The 16363-nt window shown below is 54.5% G+C and overlaps 2 protein-coding genes across 16 annotated transcripts in view; both read left to right on the top strand.

Annotated features, from left to right (window-relative positions):
* KIRREL2 (kirre like nephrin family adhesion molecule 2) overlaps positions 1–3916 on the top strand; it is an 8527-nt gene extending 4611 nt beyond the window's left edge. For 2 of the 5 annotated variants that reach the window (XM_040446033.1, XM_040446036.1), the window contains 5 exons: positions 155–374; positions 868–972; positions 1264–1367; positions 1713–1778; positions 2941–3515. In XM_040446033.1, the coding sequence (XP_040301967.1) occupies positions 155–374; positions 868–972; positions 1264–1367; positions 1713–1778; positions 2941–3276 (831 nt within the window). In that variant the 3' untranslated portion in view covers positions 3277–3515. Of the gene's footprint in view, positions 1–154; positions 375–867; positions 973–1263; positions 1368–1712; positions 1779–2853 lie in introns of all 5 variants that reach the window. The other 3 variants (XM_040446038.1, XM_040446037.1, XM_040446034.1) reach the window with 3 other exon arrangements.
* A 1022-nt stretch (positions 3917–4938) lies between these two features.
* APLP1 (amyloid beta precursor like protein 1) lies at positions 4939–14606 on the top strand. 11 transcript variants are annotated; one of them, XM_040446039.1, is made up of 17 exons: positions 4939–5201; positions 6096–6239; positions 6989–7121; positions 7332–7444; positions 7676–7809; positions 7919–8103; positions 8560–8690; positions 9066–9140; positions 10006–10164; positions 10243–10371; positions 11740–11839; positions 12814–12921; positions 13098–13205; positions 13395–13465; positions 13699–13761; positions 13893–14036; positions 14116–14606. In XM_040446039.1, exons 1-17 carry the CDS (start codon positions 5055–5057, stop codon positions 14251–14253), a joined length of 2082 nt encoding a protein of 693 aa, XP_040301973.1. In that variant the 5' UTR covers positions 4939–5054; the 3' UTR covers positions 14254–14606. The 11 variants fall into 11 exon arrangements, with proteins under 11 accessions (XP_040301973.1, XP_040301984.1, XP_040301983.1 ...); XM_040446043.1 differs by having other exon boundaries at positions 4940–5201; positions 13182–13205; XM_040446042.1 differs by having other exon boundaries at positions 4940–5201; positions 13179–13205.
* The last annotated feature ends 1757 nt before the right edge of the window (positions 14607–16363 follow it).

Raw genomic sequence — 16363 nt, 5'->3', positions numbered from 1 at the left:
GTCCGCGCTCTCACGACCAGCCCAGTTGTTATCCCTGTCCTCCCAAGCCAGACCCCCAAAACTGCTATGACCACCTCTAACTTTTCGACACCTTGCCTGCCCTTCCTTCCTTCTCCAGTCTCCTTAATGACCTCCTTTTTGTGTGTGCCCCCAGGTCTGGTCTTGGGATGAGGGCTTTCTGGCGGCGGGGTCGCAGGGTCGGTTCCTGGTGGAGACATTCCCAGCCCCGGAGGGCCGCGGGGGCCAGGGCCCAGCCCTGATCTCTGTGCTACACATTTCGGGGACCCTGGAATCGGACTTCAGCAGGGGTTTCAACTGCAGTGCCAGGAACCGGTTGGGTGAGGGAGGCGCCCGGGTCAGCCTGGGGCGTAGAGGTGAGATCCTGGGCCTGAAGCCTCCAAATCTGAGGATCCCAAACCCCCACACGCCACAGTCTCTAAATCAAAGACCTCCAAATGCAGACACCCTCAAATCTTGAAAGCCTCAAAACTATGAGTCCCTTGAATCCTGAGACCCTCAAAACAGTAAATTCCTTCAAATACGGAATTCTAAACTGAGAGACCCCCCCCCCACACTTAGGTGCCCCAAAGAAAGGAAGTTCCAAATATGGGGAATGGTAAAGTTAAAAACCCTTCAAACTCTAGGACTCCCTAGAGCCAGGGAGTTTAAACTTGTGGAACCTCAAATTCGTGCGCCTGTAAGCCTAAGGGACCTCAAGCTAAGGGACCTACAAACTTGGGTATCCCCAAACTTGGGGACTTTTTGAATCCAGAGACGCCAACGCAAGCAAGTCCTGAGTCCCTGTTCCCCAGTTCTTCCTGGGTCTCATGCTTACCCTCCTCAGAACATCCCCTCTCCTTCCTGTAGACTTGCTGCCCACAGTGCGGATTGTGGCTGCAGTGGCTGCTGCAGCCGTGACTCTTCTTATGGTCATCATTGGGGTGGCCCTCTGCTGCTGGCGCCATGGCAAGGGTCAGTGACTGAGCCCCACCTCAGCACCATCCCCCAGCCCCCTCCCCCCATTGACCTGGCTGAGACCCGCCCCAGTCTCACCTCTCTGGCCTCAGACTCACCTTCAGACCCTGGTTCCTCCCTCATGCCCTAAGTCCTTCTCCTCAGGGTCACACTCCTCCCCCTTGCAGGTTCTCATTGGTTCCCAGCCTCCTGACCCAACCCAGCCCTCTCTCTTCCTGTTCATTGGTCTCTGCAAACCATGACCCTGCCCCATCACTTATCTCTGCCTCCCACTGTCCCTGGCCTCAGCCTCTTTCTCCAAGCAAAAGAACCTGGTACGAATCCCAGGCAGCAGTGATGGCTCCAGTTCAAGAGGCCCTGAAGAGGAGGAGACTGGCAGTGGCGAGGACCGGGTAGGATGCAGGGTCCCCAGACAAGACAGCCTCTAGAACAACTAGTAACCCAGTCCCAACTGTTCTCCCAGTCCCCACTGAGCCCCCAAATTCAAAGGCGGTCCACACCCTAATAAGTAATCCCAGGCTAACATGTCCCCCAAGTCCAAATATGCTCCTGACCCAGTTATCCCCTAGACCAAATATGTCCCCAGGGCCCTTTGTTGTCTTGAGTCTAGACCCCAGCTCCAGGTGCTCTTGGTCCCTCCTGCCTGGCCTCCACTGTCCAACTGAGGGTTGTTAAGGTCTGGCGCTGGACCAGGAGGATCCTCTGAGTGGCCCCTCTCACTAAGCACCCTATCCCAGGGCCCCATCATGCAAACGGATCACAGTGACCTGGTTCTGGATGAGGAAGGGGCTCTGGAGACCAAGGTAAGTGTTGGGAAGGGATGGTTTCCTTTCACTGAGTCTCCAGCTCTCTCCCTGCTTGGTCCCCTCCTTTTTCACTCTCTTGCCCCCAGAGCTAGGACCTAGCCCCCTCCACACTTTCCTCCTGCCTCCTGGGCCACTTCACCCACCTCCAGGTCCTGTTTGCACAGCTGCTGATAATGCCCACAAATGTGTCCCAGCCTTGGCCTCCCTCTCGGAGCCCCACATCAGGGCTCACTCTGCCTGTGCTTTCCCATCACAGTCCTGCCTCCGGTCTCCTGGATGCCTCTGCCAGGCGCCTTCCTACCTACCAGCTCCCTCACTGGCCTCACTTCTCCCCAAACCGGCCCTTCCTTTGAAGTCCCCTCTCTTGGCCTCCACTGACCTCAGTCCCTAGCCCAGAGCCCTTCTCTGTCCCCTCTGTACCTAGCACATGCTATTCTATTGGCCTGAAACACCACTTTCCTTCCCATACTACCTAATTCTGCCCTTCATTCCTCTGGTCTCAGCTCACACATTTCTTGTTCTAGAAAGTCCATGCTTCCCTACTCACAGCCCTGATCATTCTGTCTGTGTTCCACCTGCCACAACTAGGACCACTCTGCCCTGGATTCCCATCCCAGCCCTGAAATCCTGTTTGTGCTTCCCCATCAGGCCTTCTCACTCTGCCTGTATTTCCCTCATCACTAGCCTGACCCCCCTGGACTCTGGTGATTTGCCATTTCCTCTTTGGCCTGGGATCTCCATGTAGGCAGGGCCCAGTCTCTCCCCTTGATAGACATGTCCAGCAGCAGCATAAGACATGACACAGAATCAAAGCCTTGGGGCCGGTGGGCAGATGAATGAATGAATGTCTTGGTCTCAACCCCTCTGTTCCCACTGCATCTCCTTCCAAACCACCAGCCCTCAGCAAGCCTATACTCCTCTGTCGCTGCCTTTCTCTGCCCATTTCCGTCTGTCCTTTTATCTCTTGTCTCTGTTTTCCTGTCCCAATTTGTCTTCCTATCAGTCTGTATGTCTATCTCTCTGACTCTGGGTCTCTGTTTGCTCTTGCTTCTGTCTTTTTGTCTCTCTCTAGGTCTGGCTCTAAGTGTATCTCTCCATTAGTGACCCTCACCCCATCTTATATCCTCACATACATTAACAAATCCCATTTGTCCCTCAGGACCCAACCAATGGTTACTACAAGGTCCGAGGAGTCAGTGTGAGCCTGAGCCTTGGTGAAGGCCCTGGAGGCGGCCTCTTCTTGCCGCCCCCCTCCCCCCTTGGACCTCCAGGGACCCCTACCTTCTATGACTTCAACCCACACCTAGGCATGGTCCCACCCTGCAGACTGTATAGAGCTCGGGCAGGTTATCTCACCACACCCCATCCTCGAGCTTTTACCAGCTACATCAAACCTACATCCATTGGACCCCCAGATCTGACCCCCAGGACTCCACCCTTCCCATACGCTGCCTTCCCCACACCCAGCCACCCACGTCTCCAAACTCATGTGTGACACCTCTCCAAGTGAAGAGTCCTGGGATCTTCAACTTGCCATAATGGATTGTCCTGATTTCTGAGGAACCAGAACAAGATGGTGACCTTACTCCTCCAAAATTGAACACTGATGGGAGAGAAAGATCATTACAATTGTCTGGATTACTGGTGTACAGTCAGCTCAGTCAAAGGGGACTGAGGTCCCCAAGTGGGAGCAAGATGGCCACTATGACCGACTATTCCCTTGTGTAAAAGAGATTCAAGATGGCAGATGGGCTCTTTGTAGATGGACGGGGACAGGGGGTGATGGGATGGAAGGCAGGGATGGAAATTGTTTCCAGGTGTGGAAAGAAGAGATTTCAAGATGACCACCTATACTGAGAAAAAGGCAACGTAGGTTAAGATGGAGGCCAGACCAGGCCCTGTCCTGGTTCTCCCTGAGGGACCCTTTGCTTGGCCAATTCAAGTGCAGCCAATATGGCTAATTACTCTCTGGGAACCCCAGATGGCCACCATCTCGATTCCTTTCAACTTCCTTAAGGGCCCTGGATGAACTGAATCCAAGGAATGAGGATAGGGTGAGAACCATCATGGGGAGAGGAGAGTAGTATGGGATGGGTGGGGTGGAATCTTGGAATGAGAATATTTATGTTTAATAATAAAAAAAAAGTCAATAAGTGAATGCGTCTTGGAGATCCTCCTGGCATTATTACCCTCCATCAAGGAAGGGGTCCATTAAATCAGCCCTAAGACCCTTCCTCTACCCTATTCTCTACCCTAGGCGATGAAGTGGCTGTAGGAACAAAACCTTGAGCCACCTCCCAGCCTTTTGCTACCCATTTAGCACTCCAGGCTCTTTTAACATACATCTACACAAACACACATGCACAGATGCACATACACGATAGTGCTGCCCCAGTTGGCTTGCAGAAAACAGAATTCTACAGTTATTTAAGGAGACAAAGCAGTGAGCCCTGAAGAGTAGGCAGGGTGGGAGAGGCTAGGGGTGAGAAAATAGAAATGCCATGGTCCTTAAAGCAAGGATAGGGTTGAGGCCCTTGTCCTGAGGTGCTGGGTACCTGACTCAGGTCATCCTTAAAGAAAGGACCTACGGGCTTTGGTTTTATGCATCCTTGAGCTAGGAATTAAAGGTCCAGACACCTGGGATCCTTGGAAAGCAGAGCAGAAGGCCAAGACCCCAAGAGAAAGGGTGGGGGCTTTTTCTCTGGTCCTGAAAAAGAAAGGGCCCGTAGTCCAGATTCCTGGATCTGAGGAAGAAGGGGACTGGATCTCATCTGCTGCGTCCTTGATTAGGGAAATTTCAGAGCCTGTATTCCTGGGCCCTCAAGAGACAAATCTATCGGGGGACGGTGGAGGTCTTCAATGTTGGCATGCCTGGAAGAGAAAGAGGCTGATTTGTGAGTGTCTGGGTCTGAGGGAAGAGAAAGCTGGGGGTGAGGGTCCTGAGAAAGGGCTCAAAACGGCGGAAGCTATGACCCAGACTGCCGGCTAGGCCCTTGCATGGGGTGGGACTCCTGGAATCTCTAGAAGGCGGGGGCCTGGCGCTGGCTCCCACCCGGGGTTCCGGAGCTGCTCCAGTCTGCGCAGAGCTGCCACGCTATTGTCCTGGCTAGGAAGGCGGGGCCGGCGTGGGGCGGGGCTGGCGGCGCAGGCGCAGCCCGGGGGCGGCGGGAGGAGGCGGCGGCGGCGGCGGTGGCGCTGGGAGCTCCTGTCACCGCTGGGGCCGGGCCGGGCCGGGCCGGAGTGCAGGGGACGTGAGGGCGCGAGGGCCGGGACATGGGGCCCACTAGCCCTGCCGCTCGCGGTCTGGGCCGCCACCCGGGCCCGCCGCCGCTGCCGCTGTTGCTGCCACTATTGCTGCTGCTTCTGCGCGCGCAGCTCGCCGTCGGGAGCCTGGCCGGTGGGAGCCCCGGCGCGGCCGAGGTGAGGCCCGGCCGGGTCCTGGGGGATGGGGGAAGGGGCGGGACCGGGCCTTGGGCCCGGACGCGGACGCGTCCAGGGCAGAAAGCGCAGTCTTTCCGGCCAAGTGGTAGGCCCCCATGCGTCCCTAACGGCACTAGGCATTCATGAACCCAGGGGTTCAGGTCCCAGTTCCCCCATCTTCTGTCCTCCCAGCTGCCTCCCGCCGCTAGCTTAGGAACTGGCTTTTCCAGAGCCGTGGTCCCAAAAGCCCAGCCCCCTCAGACCCTCTCGACCTAGGTGAGTCAGCCCCAACCAGACAGGACCCACCAGACAGTAAGACACCTGGACCCAAGAATCTTGGCCCCTTACATCCTCTGGACATATTTGAGGGCCCCCTCAGCCTCCCAGAACCGAGGAGTCTAGGTCTCCAGACACCGACCCCCGACCCAGGATGTAGCTTTCCAGCCCTCAAAGGACCTGGTGCCCAGGCCTGCAGGGCCCTGAAGCCAGGCCTTGTCGTCTTTGCACCGGAGAATAGGACCCTGAGCTAGGGATGGTGGGAGGAGGGGCCAGAACGCCTGGGTTCTGGCCTCCTCCCCCGCGATTCAGTTTTAACCCCTTCGGGCTCCAGTGCGGCTGCGCCGGGGTGGGGGCGGAGCCTGTCTCCGCGGCAACAAGGCCGCGAGCCTCTCGGGGGACCTGGGTCGCCATAGCAACGGGAGAGCTGCGGCGCCCCCGCCCAGTGGGAGCTGTTTCCCGGGGAACAGTACCTCTAAGGAGGCGGGTGCGCGGTACTTGGTGCTTAGGAGGCGGGTGCTGGGGTTCTGAACCTCCGGGTCCTAAGGAGCAAAGATCTGGGGGACACACGTGCCAGCGTCCCTGGGCCCTCTCTGACCCCTCTGACCCGACCCTCAGGCTCCAGGGTCGGCCCAGGTGGCTGGACTATGTGGGCACCTAACTCTTCACCGGGACCTGCGCACCGGCCGCTGGGAACCAGACCAACAGCGCTCACGACGCTGTCTCCGCGATCCGCAACGGGTGCTGGAATACTGCAGACAGGTGGGCGGGACCTGCTGGGAGGGGCGTGGTCCGCAGCAAAACGGTTCCGAGACTGTCCGGATAGCCCAAAAGAAAGAAGCTAGTCGTGCAAAAGGCATGGTCCAGGGAGAATGAGAGATCTAAGTAGTCAGGGGAAGCTAGGGGGCGTGGCTGAGAAAGAGGCGAATTTAGGATAGGGCAGGACCTGTTTTTGAGAAACTAGGGCAGGAAAGGAGAACTGTGCAAAGAGGGTCAGCTAAGAACTATATCCAGTGAAGAGACAGTTTAGCAATCTGTGGTAGGTACCTTAAGGAGTAGGGGCACAGGTGGGCGTGGTCAAAGGAGAGGCGGGGCTAAGAAAAAAGACCTTTTGGACCTGCAAGAGAGTGGAGCCCAATGCGAGAGTGGAAAGCTGGGAGGTGTAGCTATGAAAAGCCAGTTCTAATACAAAGAGAAGGGATGCTTACTGAGAGGCCAAACAGAGAAAACGGTGAGGCTTAAAAGGAGGGCGGAACCTATTGGAGGAGGGGACAGAGGTGACCAGAAGAGAGGCAGGTTTACGGGGATTGAGTTTCTGGGCAGATGGCGGGGCTTCTGAGGGAGAGCTACTGGGGGCGTGGCCAAGGAGCTTGCTGGCTTAGCTACCGAGTCTACCGAGAAGCAGAACCTAGGGAGATCACTAGAGCCTTGTAAAGGGACATGGCCAGTGGAGAAGCACAGCTGGCAGGGGGCGAGGCTGTGGGCTGATCACTCTCACCCGCTGCCCCCAGATGTACCCGGAGCTGCAGATTGCACGTGTGGAACAGGCGACACAGGCCATCCCCATGGAGCGCTGGTGTGGGGGCTCTCGAGGTGGCCGCTGTGCTCACCCCCACCACCAGGTTGTGCCTTTCCAATGCCTGCGTGAGTCCCAGGCTGGGGGCAGGGAACAGAAGTGGGGGTTTCCCTGGGGTGAGATTCTGAGCCCTGGTCTCAGGCTCATATTAGGAAGCTGGATGCATGCCTGGGTCCAGAGTGGGGCAGAGAAACCTCTGAGGATGAAATGTCTGGATTCTGAAGAGGGTAGAGCTAGTGTCTGTGGGAGAGTCTCACTCTGGTGCCCCCACTCTCCAGCAGGTGAATTCGTGAGCGAGGCCCTGCTGGTGCCTGAAGGCTGCCGGTTCTTGCATCAGGAGCGCATGGACCAGTGTGAGAGTTCAACTCGGAGGCATCAGGAGGCACAGGAGGTCAGGAGCCTGGCCCATCCATTCTCACTCCCCAACCCAGGAATCCAGTCCCCTAACAACCCACCCCCCCTCCCCAAACCTGACTCTGGGCCTCAGCCCCCTCTTCCCACTGGGACAGAATCAGGAATCCAGGCCCCCAGTCCCATCAGCCCCCAAGACCCAGGCATCCAGGCTCCCTCTCTACCCTCTCCTAGCCCACAATCCTGGCATCTGGGCCTACTCTTCCCGCAGGCCTGCCGTTCCCAGGGCCTCATCCTGCATGGCTCGGGCATGCTTTTGCCCTGTGGCACGGATCGGTTCCGAGGTGTGGAGTATGTGTGCTGCCCCCCTCCAGTCACCCCTGATCCATCTGGGACAGCAGTTGGGTGAGTGGGAAGGAACCCTCCACGCCTATCCCAAGGCTCCTGAAGCAGGAAATGGAAGCCTGGGGGCCTGGGTCGTATTCTCACTGCCTCAAGTCTTCTGTTCCCTCAGTGACCCCTCCACCCGGTCCTGGCCCCTAGGGGGCAGAGTAGAGGGGGGTGAGGACGAGGAAGAAGAGGAATCCTTCCTACAGCCAGTAGACGATTACTTCGTGGAGCCCCCACGGGCTGAAGAGGAAGAAGAGGAGGAAAGAGTCCCACCCTCAAGCTCCCATAGCCCTGCAGGGTTCAGCAAAGGTGAGACTGTCTCTGAACTCTTAGTTCCCTCTATCCTGGAGGGAGGATGATTTGAGGGAGCCTTGGTGTAGAGGCATCTTTGGGAGGGACCTGTTGGGGAGAGACCCAACTGGGGGGAATGGAAGGGATGGGAGTAACACTGGGTAAAGAAGAGGTGGAAGGGCTGTCCTGTGCAGAATGCAAAGGGTGAGGGTGGCTTGGGGGTACCTGAAAGTGGAGGAGCCATCTGGTAGTTCCTAAGGATTATTTTGGGGAAGCTTGAAGGATGGTGTAGATTTCTAAGCTTTGCAAGAACATGCCCAGTTCAGAACTATATCTCTCATGATGCCCTGCACCATCTATGGTTAAGTAGACACATGGTGGTCTCCAGTGTGCTCTAGGAAATGTAGTTCTCCAAGAAGGGAGGGTAACCTGAAGATGGGCTTCAGACTGATTCCCCGGTTCCTGGCCTTGCAGTGACCACCACCGCAAGGCCCACAGATGGTGTGGACGTGTACTTTGGCATGCCTGGAGAAATCAGCGAGCATGAGGGTTTCCTGAGAGCCAAGATGGACCTGGAGGAACGTAGGATGCGCCAGATTAATGAGGTGGTGATACTGGGGCCTCAGGATTTCCCACAACACGGAACTCCCTGGATACCAGGAATTTCCTCAGAGGCACATTGAGACTACCTCCAAAGACTCCCCAAGCCCCCATCCAACCCCTAATCCTCAACACCACCTCTGGGATGACCAGGGATCCCTGACCCACCTAGAATCCCACTGAGATGCCAGCAGATTCTATGGAAACTCTGGTGAACTGCATTCTTCCACTTACATTCCTTCAGAGCCTGACCTCTTGTGAACTCAAGAGCAAGTAGGACTTATAGGATCTGGAGCCTCCGAAGCCTGGAAGAGGGATTGGGGGACTCACTGGGTGGAGCAGGGTAGATTCGAGGATCCTGAAGTTCCTCTTGCCCCTAGGTGATGCGTGAATGGGCCATGGCAGACAACCAGTCCAAGAACCTGCCGAAAGCTGACAGACAGGCCCTGAACGAGGTAGGACACCCTCTGGCGGGTCCTACTTTTGCCTGTCTGATACCTAGGACACACCTGGTCTCAGTTGGGTCCAGGCCTGGTCTTGGCTCATCCTGTCCCACCCCTTCCTACTTATATTGGTCTCTCCTGGCCCCCTCCCTCCATTTGGCTCCACTCCTCTTGGCCTATGTCTGACCTGGCATTTCTCTCCTCTTCAGACTGGCCTTGTTTTGCCTTGATCCTCACTTGATCCTTACCTCTCAGGGTAGGCTCTGTGGTCATCTCCCAAACTGAGTCCCAGCAAGATGCATCCTGGTCCTTCTCAGCATCCTTGATTCATTCACATTCCTATTAGGCCCCATCCCCTGACTCTGGTCCCACCCCTCTAATCTCACTTTCACTCTCAGTCCCTCCTCAGTAGGCCCAGCCTCCTGACTCACTGATCACCTCTAGAGGCCCCACCCCCTCCTCTTAGGTTAGCCCCATTCCTGACCTTTGCTCCACCCCTCTAGGTCCTATTTAGGCACAGCCATCTCCAGTTGGCCCCGCCCAGGCCTACAGCCTTACCTTTCCTATAATACTTGGAAAATATTTCACCAGAACATGAGCTGCCTCAGTTCCTAGATTGTTCCCACCCGGTAGAGTTTACATCCTCAGATCAGCTCCCAATTGGCCTGGTCCTGCCTGCACTCTGCCTGGTCCTGTATCCCCACTCCTTCCAGTCCACATCCTGTGATCTGGTCCTACCCTAGAGTCGACTCTACTCATGCCTAGACCCACCGCACCACCCTCCGCCACGTGGCCCTATAGACTGCCTTTCCAGAGTGTTAACCTGGACTTTCACCTATCTTCACCTCTCCTGGCCCTGTGCTCACCCCCTTGCCAGCACTTCCAGTCCATTCTGCAGACCCTGGAGGAGCAGGTGTCTGGTGAGCGACAGCGCCTGGTGGAGACCCATGCCACCCGAGTCATCGCCCTTATCAACGACCAGCGCCGGGCAGCCTTGGAAGGTTTCCTGGCAGCACTGCAGGGAGATCCGCCTCAGGTGTGGGAGCCGTTGGGGCAGGGGCGGTGGGTGAAAAGGTCTGGGGCAGGCCTTAGGCAGCCTTTGTCCCTTCCACAGGCAGAGCGCGTCCTGCTGGCCCTGCGACGTTACCTGCGTGCAGAGCAGAAGGAACGAAGGCACACGCTGAGGCACTACCAGCACGTGGCTGCCGTGGATCCTGAGAAGGCCCAGCAGATGCGCTTCCAGGTGCTCAGATGCTCCTGGCTCCCAAATACCCTGTTGTCCCTCAGACCCCAGTCTCCAGGGTCCTACCCCTCAGACCCTCTTTCTGTCCCTTGGACCTCTACCTATCCCTGGCAAGCTTGGCCCCACGCCTCTCCCCAGTCTTGGGACCTTTCCAGCCCCTTGGGTCCCTACTTCCTGACCCTGGAATGTTGCCCTTTACCCCCACCCTGGCTCCTTGCCTTTGACGCCCTTCTTGTCCCTTTGATTCCTACTTCCTTTCCCAGAATTTTCCTCCAATGCCTTGAACCCTGTTCCTGTCCCTCAGTTCTCCTTCCTCCCAAACACCACTTATTTTCCATGCAACCCTTATTCTGTGCCCTCAGATCCCAATTCCTAGTTCTTCGATGTTCTCTTCCTGTCCATGAATACTCCATTCTGTGCTCTTGAATTCCATGTCTTGCCCTTGAAAGACATCATTTCTGGGGCTCCTGGGTGGCTCAGTTGGTTAAGCATCCGACTTCAGCTCAGATCATGATCTCACGGTTCGTGAGTTCGAGCCCTGCGTCAGGCTGTGTGCTGACAGCTCAGAGCCTGGAGCCTTCTTCAGATTCTCTCTCTGTCTCTCTCTCTCTCTCTGCCCCTCCCTTGCTTATACTCTCTCAAAAATAAATAAATAAAAAACATTAAACACGGGGCGCCTTGGGTGCTCAGTCAGCTGAGTGACTTCGGCTCAGGTCATGATCTCACAGCTCGTGAATTTGAGCCCCATGTTGGACTCTGTGCTGACAGCTCAGAGCCTGGAGCCTGCTTCAGATTCTGTGTTTCCCTCTCTCTCTGCCCTCCCCCAACTTGTGCTCTGTCTCTGTATCTGTCTCTCTCAAAATATAAACATAAACATTTTTTTAAATTTTAAACACAAAAGAAGAAAGACATCATTTGTATATGACTCTCTAATCCCATTTCTTTCTCTATAATCCCTGAAACCTTACTTTCTATTCCTCAGACCCTACTTTCTGCTCCTCCTACCCACTTCCTCCACTTCCTATCTTCCATGCCATATCCCTGGTATGTTATACGTACATTGTCTCTTGTGCATTTTTCCTAGTGACTACTCCTTTTCTTTTTGCCTTAATTCCTTTTCCAAGCCTCTCACTTCCTGTCTTCTATACACCTTTTCCTTTTCTTTTTATTCTGCTTCGCCTCCAGTTTCCTTCCTCCTCTGGCCCAATTCTGGCTCTTGTGCCCTACTTCCTGTCCATTGTATATGCTATTTTTCCTTGGACCCTATTGACCTTCCTGCTGCACTCTGCCTCAGTTTCCCCATCTCTAGGCAGTAGGCTAGAGAACTGCCTACTTCCCAGTTCATCGTTCATCCTCACCTCCCCACAGGTGCAGACCCACCTTCAAGTAATTGAGGAAAGGATGAATCAGAGCCTGGGGTTGCTGGACCAGAACCCCCGCCTGGCTCAGGAGTTGCGGCCCCAGATCCGTGAGTGCCTGTGACCCCTGGTTCCCATTCCTGATCTGTGAAGGCAGATATTGACGCCCAAACTTTTCTTCCCCCCTCCACCGTTTCAGTTATTTATTCCTATGTAACAAACTCCAGAACATAGTGGCTTTAAAGACAACTATTTTCTTTGCTCATGATTCTGCCATCTGGTCAGTGTGTGGCTACTCTTGGCTAGCAAATCAGTTAAGGGATGGGACTCTGGCACAAACAGGCCTCTCTTCCTCTCCATGTCAGCTCAGGGTCTCTTATCCATGGAGCCCCTCTGCATGGTCTCTCAGCAGGATACCTGGACTTCCTGCACAGTGGTTCACGCTCCCCAAAGCATGAAAGTGAAAGCTGCCAAGTCGTCTTAAGGCAGGGGCCCACCTTCTGTTGATTAAAGCAAGTGACAAAGTCAGTCCAGATTCAAAGGGAGGAGGCCTGAATGACAGCATGAGCACCAAAAAGTGTGATCTCCCAAAGCCCCCAGATCTATTGTGACTTCCTACTGGATGTCCCACACCTATCCCTGCTCTTTAAAGAGGCCAGTCTTGGGGTGCCTGGGTGACTCAGTCAGTTAAGTGTCTGACCTTGATTTCAGCTCAGGTCATGATCTCACAGTTCATGGGATCAAGCCCTGCATCAGGCCCTGCACTGACAGTGTGGAGCCTGCTGGGATTCTCACTCGTTCTCCTTCTCTCTCTCTATATGCCTCCCCCACTCATGCTCTTTCTCTCTCTCTCTCTCAAAATAAATAAATAAACATTTTTTAAAAAGAGGCCATTCTCTTGAAACTTCAACCTCCGTCCTCCCTGCCAGGGGTGCCTTCATCTAGCTCCCCAATTTCCCCAGATCATACTTACAGCTACCCCCAATCACTCTAGTATTACGGTGCCATTTATTCACCTGGTTTTGCTTTGTGACATCCCTATGGGGGTCGTGATGTCGACCCCCTTTCTGCATGTTCCCCTCAGAGGAACTTCTCCACTCTGAGCACCTGGGTCCCAATGAATTGGAAGCCCCCGCCCCAGGGGGCAGCAGTGAGGACAAGGGTGGGCTGCAGCCTCTGGATTCCAAGGATGGTGAGTTCACCCAAATGTCGATAACCCTAGACTTTGGGGGACAGGCACCCAACCCAATCCTAATCCCTTAAATTTGGGGGGTGTCTTAGCCACCACAGTGAATGGGAGAGGATAGGAACGGATGTCTAAGGTTGTGGAAGCCTCTGTAGGATCCTTGATCCTCCTGCCTTGGCTGGGAGGGTGTGTCTCCACCCTTTTCCTCCATGATGCCCTCCTTTCTTCACTGTTCCACCTGTCTTGCCTCTTCTGGCTGCCAGCAGACACCCCCATGGCCCTTCCGAAAGGTGAGTATCTCCCAGAATAGACCCCAGCCACCAAATCCCACTAGTCCCTGAGCCCCGAACGGAAAAGGGTCCATACGTTGGGAACTCCCGACCTGCTGGGGTAAAGTCCGGTGCCCCTTCTGACCGCCTCCTCAGGCAGGGGTAGCACCATACTCAACTCTCAGTAATGAGATAGGACTTGGGGGTTAGGGTCCACAGAACAAGACGCTGCATCCTCTGGGAAAGAGAAGATGTCCCCCCTGGAGCAGTATGAGCGAAAGGTAAGTGAGACCTGTGGACGTTGAGGGTGGATGGGAGAGGGGTCCTGGACTCCTCGGTCTGAAGGAGGAGGGTGTTAGGGGTTTGGATCCTTTGGCCTGAGGGAATAAGGGATTGAGGACAAGGACTTTGGGGTCCTAAGGAAGAAGAAGGCTGGGGATGCCCTGCTGGGGCCCAGGGGAGGAGGAGGCTGGTGCCCAGACGCCTGAGTCCCTGACACCTCCTGCTCCCCCAGGTGAATGTATCTGTTCCAAGGGGTTTTCCTTTCCACTCAGCGGAGATTCAGAGAGACGAGCTGGTAAGAGGAGGATTATTCTGGGTACCTAGGGGGAGAGGTCAGAAGGCAGTGGCTAGGCTGTGACTCCCAAAGCCACACAGGGCCCTGGTGAGCCTCACAGATGGCCTCTGCCCCATGTCCTCTCCATACAGGCACCAGCTGGGACAGGTGTATCCCGAGAGGCCGTGTCTGGTCTGCTGATCATGGGAGCAGGTGGGGGCTCCCTGATCGTCCTCTCCCTCCTGCTCTTGCGTAGGAAGAAGCCCTATGGGGCTATCAGCCATGGAGTGGTGGAGGTGAGAGGCACAAAGACACGGTATATGGGGAAGGAGTTCCAGAACCTGGGCACAGGGGCGCTGTGAGATCTGCGGTCAGGTCTCTATGCCCCTCTGTTCCTCCCCGCCCCAAATGCAGGTGGACCCTATGCTGACCCTGGAGGAGCAGCAGCTGCGTGAACTGCAGCGTCATGGCTATGAGAACCCCACCTACCGCTTCCTGGAGGAACGACCCTGAACCAGCCCCCTTCACCCCTTTGGCTGAGCCCAGAGCTTCCCTCTTCCTGGAGCCCCAGAACCCCAACTCCCATCCTGGGGGAGGGGTCTCAAATTGTTCATTTCACACTCTTTGTGAGGGGACTGGAAATTCTTATTTCCCCTTTCCAATTCCAAATTCCATCCCCAAGAAATCCCCAGGTATTCCCAGCTGCCTCCCTGCTTGGGACCTCCTCACTTTAATTTATTTTGTAAGTTAATTTATTGTTCTTTAAGGTGACCACCAGCTTGGTCCCAGTGTCTGTTGTTCCCTAGAATTCACCCTCCCATGTGATCCCCACTAACATCCCAATAAAATCCTTTTCCCCACCAGGCCATTCTGCGTCTCTTGGGGGGGAATCAGTGTGTAGTCATAGCTCTGGACTCTGGTGCGGATCCCTGCCCAGGCCTCCGTCACCTCTGAAAAACGTATGAAGGATCTTTAAATCTGGGCGGGGCCTTTAGGAAGGGTGGGGCCCAAAGACTTGGAAGGCTCCCTCTGCCCGCTCAGAAGCTTTCCCTGGTGCCAAACGGTGTGTTACTTCTAGACCTGTATTTGCTGAACCCCAGGGTAGACTCCGAGGAAGCTGTTTCTAGCAGTTTCTCCTGCCTTCTGTTCACCCTCACTCTCAGTCACACACAGCATCCACCCCCAACCTTCGAGCCTAAGGAGAGAATGAGGATCTTGAAACTCTCTTCCCATTCACAAGCCTTCATCACTTCTTTGGGAGGCAATAGGAATCCCCCTGATATGTGGAAATCCAGTTATGTCCTAGGGAGGGGTATGTGATGTCTGCAAGCACCTATTGGAATTTAAACCCTCATGCGCCCCATTTTGTAACACTGGAGTTAACCCTCTACATATGCTGTTACCTGTCCCAAAAGGGTTGTTACGGGGATTAAAAGGGTTGATATTTGTGGAGACTTAGAAATGTGCCTGCCATTTCACAACCACTTCACAAGTATTTGTTAAATAAATTTTAAAGCAGTGTGGCAGCAAATACTCATGGCACTCCCTCTGTGCTGAGTACGGCTCCAAGAGCTTTCTTTTTTTTAAGTAGGCCCCATGCCCAATGTGTGGTTTGAGCCAACTACTCTGAGCTCAAGAATCGTGTGCTCTACCGACTGAGCCAGCCAGGCACCCCTGCTCTGAGAGCTTTTTACATACACTGACACACTTAATCATTACTTCGATCCCATAAAGGAGGTATTATGATTATTCATTCCCATTTATAGATTAAGAAATGGATATAAGAAGTCATATCACATGCCCACGGTCACTATACAGGAATGGTCAGAGCTAGACATTCAACCCAGGCAACCTCACCCCAGCACCCATACTCTTGGCCATTTTGCTAACCAGCTGTCTGGTAATTTGAGGCTGTTCAAGTTGTACACTGCAAAATTCCAAGTCATACCATTCACTATGGATTTGCATTTTTACCACAACTTCCCAGCAGGTGGCAGTAATATGCCATGTTCTAATGTCAGCACACAATTTTCTGACATATGGCCTAGGGAGGGAGCATCTATTTCTTTCTTTCTCTCTTTCTTTCTTTTTAACATTTATTTTGAGAGAGAGAGAGAGAAAGCATGAGTCAGGAAGGGGCAGAGAGAGGGGGAGAGAGAGAGAAGGAGAGAATCCTAAGCAGGCTCCACACTGCCAGTGCAGAGCCCAACAAGGGTCTCGAACCCACCAACCATGAGATCATGTTGGACGCTTAACCGACAAAGCCACCCAGGCGCCTGGGAGCATCTGTTTCTAATTTTCCCGAGGGCCTTTGAGCTCACAATGTCTCTTACAATACATGCATGTAAATACAGGTCATGTATATTAAATACAGACCTAGTAGACATTGTGAGGGAGATGCCTACATGATGCAAGTTGGATACAATGCCACAGCTGCATTAGAGAACCCAGTTTGCGACGTCATTCTGATTTCGGTTTTAGCTTCAGTTGTACTGAGACAACCCTAGCAGAAACCTATAACTAGCACCACAGGTAGGGGAAAAAGTTGCTTTTGTGTGTTTTCACAGACATGTGTGATCAACAGGCTAACAATGGGTAAGGAGCTCCAAGCAGATGGAACAGG

This window comes from Herpailurus yagouaroundi, unplaced genomic scaffold (genome assembly GCF_014898765.1).
Source record: "Herpailurus yagouaroundi ecotype Mexico unplaced genomic scaffold, PumYag 194, whole genome shotgun sequence".
Lineage (NCBI taxonomy): Eukaryota > Metazoa > Chordata > Mammalia > Carnivora > Felidae > Herpailurus > Herpailurus yagouaroundi.
This window is presented reverse-complemented; position numbering and strand designations above follow the sequence as displayed.

Coding starts and splice junctions, on each gene's coding strand:
- APLP1 (XM_040446039.1), top strand. CDS start 5,055: ATGGGGCCCACTAGCCCTGCCGCTCGCGGTCTGGGCCGCCACCCGGGC. Junction 8,691..9,065: donor GGATGCGCCAGATTAATGAG/GTGGTGATACTG, acceptor TCTTGCCCCTAG/GTGATGCGTGAATGGGCCAT. Junction 10,165..10,242: donor TGCAGGGAGATCCGCCTCAG/GTGTGGGAGCCG, acceptor TCCCTTCCACAG/GCAGAGCGCGTCCTGCTGGC.